General features: G+C 35.5%; 1 protein-coding gene across 1 annotated transcript in view; it reads right to left on the bottom strand.

The window, feature by feature from the left end:
* LOC104497977 (nipped-B-like protein) overlaps window positions 1-8,525 on the bottom strand; it is a gene marked incomplete at its 3' end in the record, with an annotated part of 17,139 nt that overhangs the window by 7,815 nt on the left and 799 nt on the right. The window contains exon 2 of the mRNA XM_010141291.1: window positions 5,141-6,712. Within this exon, the coding sequence (XP_010139593.1) occupies window positions 5,141-6,712 (1,572 nt within the window). The remainder of the gene's footprint in view (window positions 1-5,140; window positions 6,713-8,525) is intronic.

An 8,525-nucleotide genomic window follows, 5' to 3' on the forward strand; every position in this document is an offset into this window, starting at 1 on the left:
GTTTACCAATACCAGTTTATCCAACATCTACTTCTGAAAAACTAGCACCAAAATAAAGGCCTCAGGGAATATGTTCAATGCCCATACAAATCCCAACATACTTTCTGGGATAGGAAGGACACACCATACCTAAAAAAATCCTGCAAATAGGAACAATTCATTCTGGTGCAAAGCATGCTAGAGAAATGAGAACTACCTAGACTAGCACATAACAGGATTTATATATAGTTTGGGTTTTGCTTTTGACTAAACAATGCCTGGAATATTACTCAAACTGCAAACCTGTTCAATTCAGAAAGGACAAAAAAATTGAGCAGGAATAAATGGGAAAAGTGCGTATTAAAATGGATCTCCTGCAAACCCAACATGGTCATTCGGGACAGTCAGCTCTTCTTCCGTTCTAGTTAAGTTAAAAAGAGGTAGTCACTAATACCTCAGAAAAGAGGAAAAACAAGAAGACTGTAGAATTCTAATGAAAGTGATGTCTTTTTTTCTAAAATTTCAGTTAAACTTACAAGTTTAAGAGAAGCTTCAAAGACTTCAGCTGAGATGAATCTCTATAAACTTCTTGTAAATCATGAAATATATTCTATTTTTCTCTGAAATGTGCCACGATTTTCTATAGAACTTTAGAGAAAGTTATGACATGTTGGTGGTGCATGCACATGTAAGGTGCTTAGTGGGTTATCACTCTGGCCCTCCCACATGCAAATGGACTTGCTACCAGAACCTCCAAGACAGCGATTTCAAATTTCATATTTGTGGAATTACAGACTTTCACAACAGGAATCTTTACAAAAGGACAATATGTAGTAAGCAAGCTGAGTGGCAGCCTTTCCTTTCCAAAGGAAATACGATTTTACTCCAGTTATTTCCTTGTAACACAGCTGATTGCTCCTCTGATTTCAGTTGAGTACAACATTGTGTCTCTTTCAGCACAAAGAAATTGTTATTTTGGAAATAAATTTGAGTGCTAAAATTTGCTCGATGTATTAATATTCATAAGCTATTTTTCTCAAAATTTTGCCAGTTTTGTCCTACAGAGGTCCTATACCTGAAGGATTTAAACAAATGTTTTAAATTTATATTTCTTCTTTGTCCACAGTTTTCAGCTGTACCAGAAAGTATTTGTGAATAGCTCTGCTGTGCTAACTAGAATTCTATGAGAAGCACCATAAGTTGTGAGGCAACATAATGTGGATACAGAGCTTTTTATCCTGGAATACTCTCTTTCTTGTCATTCCTACCTAGAACAGAAGCACCTAATTGGTTACTCTGCTTCACAAGTGAGACTGTTTCTAGAAATGCCAGAAGTCAAAGATGGACCATCATGTTACACAAATGTCAAATTAGAGTTACTATAGACTTTGAAAAAGTCACCTGGAACTGAAAAAAACAACCCAAAAAACCCCCAAAACCCACAACAAACCACATAAGCACAGAATCCAGAAAAAACTAGAAGCATTGTTTTAACTCTATGATGACTAAGCAGTAAGATCCTGTAATAACATGTATGAGACAACTTTGAAGAAATAGCAAATCTTCACTTAAACTTCAGATGATGACAGCAGAAAACATACTATATCTAGAAAGATTTGCAGTGAGCATCAAAAACCTGTGTTTAAAGTTCTGTGTTGTACAGAAAATGAAATGTTATAACAATCTAAGCAATGAAGGAGCAGCATTCAGATCAGATTATTTTAATATTTTTTGAAACAAACTCTCAGTGATACTGCAAGACTTCTGCTCAAGTCTAAGAAATCGTGCACTCATTTGTCTTATAACTGGAACCTGTATTACATATATAGTATTTATTTTGGAAAGGCAATCCTTCAAACACATTATAAACCAAGTTAGACATCTCCTTACACAGACAGGTACAGTTTCTCTCATCACTCATATCTGCTTCATACTTCAACAAAGGAAAATTTGTCTTGTTCAGAAAGCAGTAACTGTGAAACTGTAAACATCTCCCATCCCAACACAGTTGATCAGTATAGCTCTAAGAAGCAGCAGAGAAGGTATTCGCTGAAGCTCTGAAAAGACAGGATATCAAACATGACCTCCTCATTGCAGTCACAAACTCAAAGGGAAAATTTTCATGGATCCCCCAACAACATACATTTGCATTAAGACCAAGATAAAAGGCATTCACAGATGTTAAAAGCAGAAGAAAAAAATGTTACAATTCATTCTGATCTGGAGACAAAATTTCACTGTAGGACCCCTTATCAAAACCACTAGGAAAAAAATTTCCATAACTTTCCTCCAAGTTACTGTGAATCTTTCAGAAAAATTCTCAATGATCAGGAGAGAGAGAAAAAAGTTGCTTCTTCCTTGTAAATGCCAAAAGGGACTGTTGGGATGATTCAGTATTAAGTCGTGTACTACGGCTATCCCTTCCATTCACATTACAACAAAATATCAAACCTGTCCATAAAATTTGATCAAGTGTTATTTTGTCTTTTTGCAGTACAATGCAAGGCTTATCCACATGCAGAATAAAGATATGATTTTCAAATTTAAAATTTACTGAAACAATGTAAAAAGTTGCATAGACTTCCAGTTTGTAAAGCATTAATTTTAGCTTGAAACAAGCCAATTTTATAATGAATGAGCATTGATTCCTTATGTCAGAATGACTAAATGGTGTTTTGAACTAATCCTATTTTAAACTGGACTTCACATAAATCATAGCAATGATGTTGTATATGATAAAGCAAGGAGAAGTCATTTTCTTGGGGAAGGATGGATGAGAAAGTAAAAACAGAGGCCAAGAAACACAAGGAAGTAAAATAAGTAAAGATAAAGCAAAATATACTAAGCTACATGGAGTAAGAGGGATGTGAGAAATGGAATAATGATCCTAAAAGGCAACACTAGAAAAGATTTGCTACAAACTATTAAGAAATCAGGATGAACTAAACAAAGAATGTTTATGAAAATTATGTTTCCTAGTGTATTAAAATGTTTATAACTCAAAATAGCAAAGAGTAGAACAGTGAATGTTATTCCTCTCTATTGGAGTGAGGACATTTTGGCAATTGGCATGAATGTTTTCTGTATCAGTCAGTTTTGACAAATAGACTTCAGCTTATGAAGACATACCTTTACAAATTATGAACCTTTTCAAACATTGGAGTTGACCTAGTTATTTAGCATAACATATCCTATGAGGTAAGTTACCAGGATGTTGGGGAGAAAAATGTCCAACTGAAAATACACATGAAAACTCAGAAGTTCAAAGACGCTTTCTCCAAAATCTGCCTGACTGAACACTCAAAACTTGATTTGTAAGAGAAACACATGGTTACAACATTATTCTTTCCACCAAACCTATTGCTAGTATCATTTTAAGAATCTTATTCCGAATACAATAGCGAAAAGACTGATATTGGATTCAAATATTTTCTTTCCCTGGAAAATATGTCCCGAGTTACTTGAGAGTATGTAAGAAATATAAGACTTCAGAAAACAAAAAATACACAAAAACACTGCAGAAAAGTTACAAAACTGGCATGATAATTAATGCATTGCTCATGGTGACACAGCTACTAGAGTCACGCCAATCAGACAAATCATTAAAACTGTTCAACGTTATTAAAACATTCCATATAAGTAACTGCATACAATACAGACTACAAAAAAAGTATTTCAGAAACATTTTAGAAAGCATATATGCATTGCATATGGCTCTGAGCCCTCTAAAAATTACTGATTTTCTGCACATAGAACCGCCTGAATCCAAAATCTATCTTTCTGAGACTAGAGCTGAGTTCCATCAGGAGGTTTTCAGTATTCCCTATGAGGTACATAGAGGTTTCATAAGAAATCGTTAAACTGACAACAAAAATGTTATTTCTATGTCTAATTCTAGATGCCTACTATTACAAACAGAAATTTTGCCTGTTCTAAACCTCAGAAAGGGACAGGAGAAATCTTCATATTTCCAGGATAAAAAGAAAATACTTAACAAGGAGACTAATAGTTTACAAATAAGTAATACACAACCTGAATTATTAAGTCTTTAAGAGTTAATACAAAGAAATTAGCAGATAGAGAACAGACACAGCACAATAAATTCATTATACAGATACCACCTCTGTACACGTGCACATAAACATAGCTGAACATTCACAAAGATGATTTCTACATCATTATTTATCAGGTTAACTACGTAAGAAAACACTTTAATATTGAATTCATTATATAGTTGGAACTGCATCCATATCTCATCCTCATACAGATGAAATCTTCTCCACCGCCACTTGATTTGTCTGAGACTAACAACTCTATAAACATAACTATGTAGGAAATTTAAATGCTTTAAATGCCAAAATTTAAAGAAGGAAGGAACCCTGACCAGTTAGTACCATCAATTTCACAACGTGAAATTATCTACCTCAGTCTGAAACCGAAAAACCCAAAATTAGAGGACTAAGAAGAAAAGCAATCTTAGAAAAAATGTGTTAAATCTACAAAAGAGACAATCAACCAAATCACAAACCTACAAACTGTTCTGAATTATTTCCCGTCCCTATTACTAATTTGAAAATACCATTTCCTTTCCTCCTTCTGCATACAACAGACCCTAGAGACAATGACGTCTGAATTCTCCTAAAGACAGAACCTTTTTGTAAACTTATTGGACCACAGTCTCAGGTGTGGAGGCTCCCCAAGAGAGCTGTGTTTATAGTGTAAAAGAAGCACATGGGACTTCACAACTGCACTCCTAGCGCATCACCTCAACAGGTGCATTGGAAAACCACTTTTCAGTTCCAATTCAGGTTAGTTACACAGACACATTTAAACCAATTTAAATCATACATACAGCAGTTACATTTTCCCTGGATAAATTATCAGGTTAAACTAATGTAGCTGAAGTACAGCTCAAGACCATTTAAGTGTTCCCACATTGGGTACTTGCACTGGAGTAAATAAATCACTTCAGGTACATCATAGCAAGATTTCCAATAATAACAAGCCTGTAGATGAGTTTCACTTTGTTCCCCCAAATCACCATATAAGCAAGCATATAAACTATCAAATGTTTGCATTTAATTCCTAATCACAGAAGAAGTAAATCTAAAAGAACAGAAGTATAAAAGATATAATGTAATTAATATTAAAAAAATCTTACCTTTGTTAGATTTAGACGACTTGTTCTTGTTAGGTTTAAAACAAGAGCCCCTTGATTTATCTTCTCTATCCTTAATAAATTTCTGCACATCATCCAAAGAAAGCTTTTGAAGGACAACTACAGGCTTAGCTCCTTTATTTAGATCTTCAACTAGCCCAATCTTCTCTACTTTGTCCTTCTGTTCACCTCTAAATTCAGTTTTCCTCGAGTCCTGAGTAACATTGCCATCTTTATCACGCTTGATTTTTGGAATGACAAAATGTTTCAATGCACCAGATCTTGCCCCCAACAAATAACTGGGAAACTCTGCTTTATTGTCAGAATGTGCTTTATTACTATCTACTTTACTCTTATTACCGTCTGTCCTTCGTTCATCCTTGCTGTTAGGTGATTTAAAACCAGGTTTATCAAGTCTTGATTTACTAGAATCTCCTTTACCTTCCTGTTTAATACGAGGGCTGTCAGGTCTTGATTTCTGATCCCCAGAAGCAAACCTTTCCCTTGATTCACCAGACTCATGTCTATGTTTCCTTTCAAACTTCTCAGGTTTTGAACCATCAGATTTAATACCATGCTTAGAATCATGTTCGTTTTTGTTTGAGGATCTCAAATATTCAGGCCTTCTAACTTTCGATGGATCTCCTCGGTATCTCTCTGACTCACCCCGGTCCTCAGATCTTTGTTTAAGGCTATCATAGTCACGCCTCGGCATATCAGAAACAGAACGCCCATCAGGCCTTTGTTTTGTTGGATCAGGTCTACTTTCAGGTTTTACCCTTGAAGGATCAGATCTCACATCTAGTTTATGCCTAGATATTTCAATTTTCTTATCAGACAACGGTTTACACGAGTCCCTCCTATTATCATGTCTATGTTTTGGCGTTTCAGGCCTGCTCTCACTCTTCTGTTTTGGTGTTTCAGGCCTGCCTTCACTCTTCTGTTTTGGCGTTTCAGGTCTGCCTTCACTCTTCTGTTTTGGTGTTTCAGGCCTCTGTCTTATCTCCTGTTTGCCATTGTTTTGTTTTCCCTCATTTTGTTTCATCTCCATTTGCCTGCTCTCATTTTGTCTTGATTCTGTCTGTCTGTTCTCATTTTGTTTCACTTCCATTTGTCTACTTTCATGCTTGCTTTCATGTCTAGCTTCTAACTGTTTGTTTTCGTTGTGTTTACCTTCCAACCGCCTGCTCTCATTTTGCTGAAATTCCATTTGTCTGTTTTCATTTTGTTGGATATCCAACTTTTGACCATCAAAGTCTGACTTTTTTCTGAAAATCTCAGGATGGTTTTCAGGTTTAAATTTAAGAACTCCAACAGTGTCTTCTTGGGGAACACACACAAACCCATCATTATACTGCTTAATTTCTTCAGGTTTTTTGATGGTGTCCAAATCCTGAGTTACTGTTGCCTGAGAGTCTGCTCTTCCTGCTTGCTGAAGATCAATACTAACCATCAACGCTGGCCTCGCCCCATTTCCTGCAGAACCTGTCTCCTGAGAAGCTGCTCTATTTCCTCCAGTAGCACCTCCAGCCTCCTGTGGTTTGTTTTCTTGTTTTCGCTTCTTCAGAGGCTTATCTGAAAGTTAAAAGAGAAAATCACAGATTATATATACATATATACATGGACTGGTAAATGCCCAAGCAAGAATGTCCATTCCCCTCCACTCCCACCTCCTGCTCAGCACATATGTGCACACAAAACAAAACTCATTAAATTTCAAAGGAAGAATTGAACTTCTCTAGCTAATAATTTTTAATGTATTCAGACTATTATTCATTGTCAATTACAGGTGCCAATTAATCATTAAAAAACACCACCCTCAAAACATGTGAAATCAAAGTCCCTGTAAAATTTCCAACAGAGACACCTAATAAAGCAGCTGCAATACATAAAGACAAAAAAAAAAAGTTTAAAAACTCCAAAACTACCAATTATGCTTGAAGCAAAAGTCTGCACGGACAAAGTTAAGGTGCACCTCCACAACTACTCTTCCAGCAATACTACTACAGAAGATGCTGTTGTGCAGATTCAGCCTGCTTCATTATACATGAACTAAGCAAGGATCTGCAATGATTAAGACAGAGGATCTCCCTACTCAGTTCAGTGCATCAGTTGGACTTCACACAGGTTTTAGCCAGGGAACACATGAACAATGAACAAAAATTATTAGAATAACTCCAACACTCCCTGCTTCTATTTGAAACAAAGCAGTATATCAAGAGTTGGAGTCTATAACTTAACACATATGTATTGGTGGGGAGCCATTACTCACTTAAAAGCTCGGATATTTTCCCTTTGCAACAATAATGCTTTTCATGGATGAAGAATACAGTTCAGTGATAATTTTATGTAGAGTCAAGAGCTTGACTCTGCAGTAAGCCTTTCAATTTACACTAAAAAATAATTATTAGAATACAGAAAATAAGGTGAGCCAACCATACACCCTGCGGTTTGGTAGAATTCATAGAAATGAGAAGCACATGGAAAGATCCAGAAAACTATGTTCTATTCATTTAAACTACAATGTATTTATATTACCAGCTTGGCACTCTAAACTAAAATTAATTTCTGCCATGAAAACAAACCCCCTACCTGATCTAAGGCTATTAATAACTATTCTCATTTCTCAACTATCATTGTGTAATTTGTCAAAAAAAACAATGACTTTCTGTGTAACGAGGGAATACGACTTTAAGTCTAAGGACTACGACTAAACATAGGTTGGAAATTCTGTTGTAGATCTATTGTTAAAATGTCTAGACCACAGATGCAATATAATAAAAATAACTTATTTTGTACCTAGATCTGTGGTGCCTTATCACCAGATGCAATGAGTCGACTCTCCTTTTGGGAGCAGGAGAATGAATGGTAAGGAGGATGCAATCAAGGAACAGGGAAATAAATGCCAAAGAAAGAAAAAAACACCACCCTCTCAAATACTAAACCAGAATTATAACATATGACTTCTAACTTCTATATTTGTAGAAGATTCTTATTTAGAAGAATTAAAAAGTTGAAGAATCACCTCTAAAATTAACATTAGAACAAAATAACAAGTAGTAACATGGTCAATTCCAGTGATGTGAACAGACTTTTACCCCCCTAACTTTCATTTTTCAAATCTATTTGTACATCTCTAACTTCCTAAAACTCCGAAATTATGTACAGCATTTAATGGCTGGAAGACAGTAAGGACAGATGCAATAAACTCCATGCAGAAACTAGTCAACTGGAAATAAGGGACTTTTCAAAGTTCAACAAAATCTATAGGAACACCTGTCAACTTAATAAATCTGCCAAATCAAATACGCAGCTTTTTAGCATGGAGATTTTTGCTTTTCCTGTGCTATTGGACTCTTTCGAGAACTTACATATATTAATTTCCCTA

Source organism: Buceros rhinoceros, unplaced genomic scaffold, assembly GCF_000710305.1.
Source record: "Buceros rhinoceros silvestris isolate BGI_N320 unplaced genomic scaffold, ASM71030v1 scaffold39448, whole genome shotgun sequence".
Classification (NCBI taxonomy): Eukaryota; Metazoa; Chordata; class Aves; order Bucerotiformes; family Bucerotidae; genus Buceros; species Buceros rhinoceros.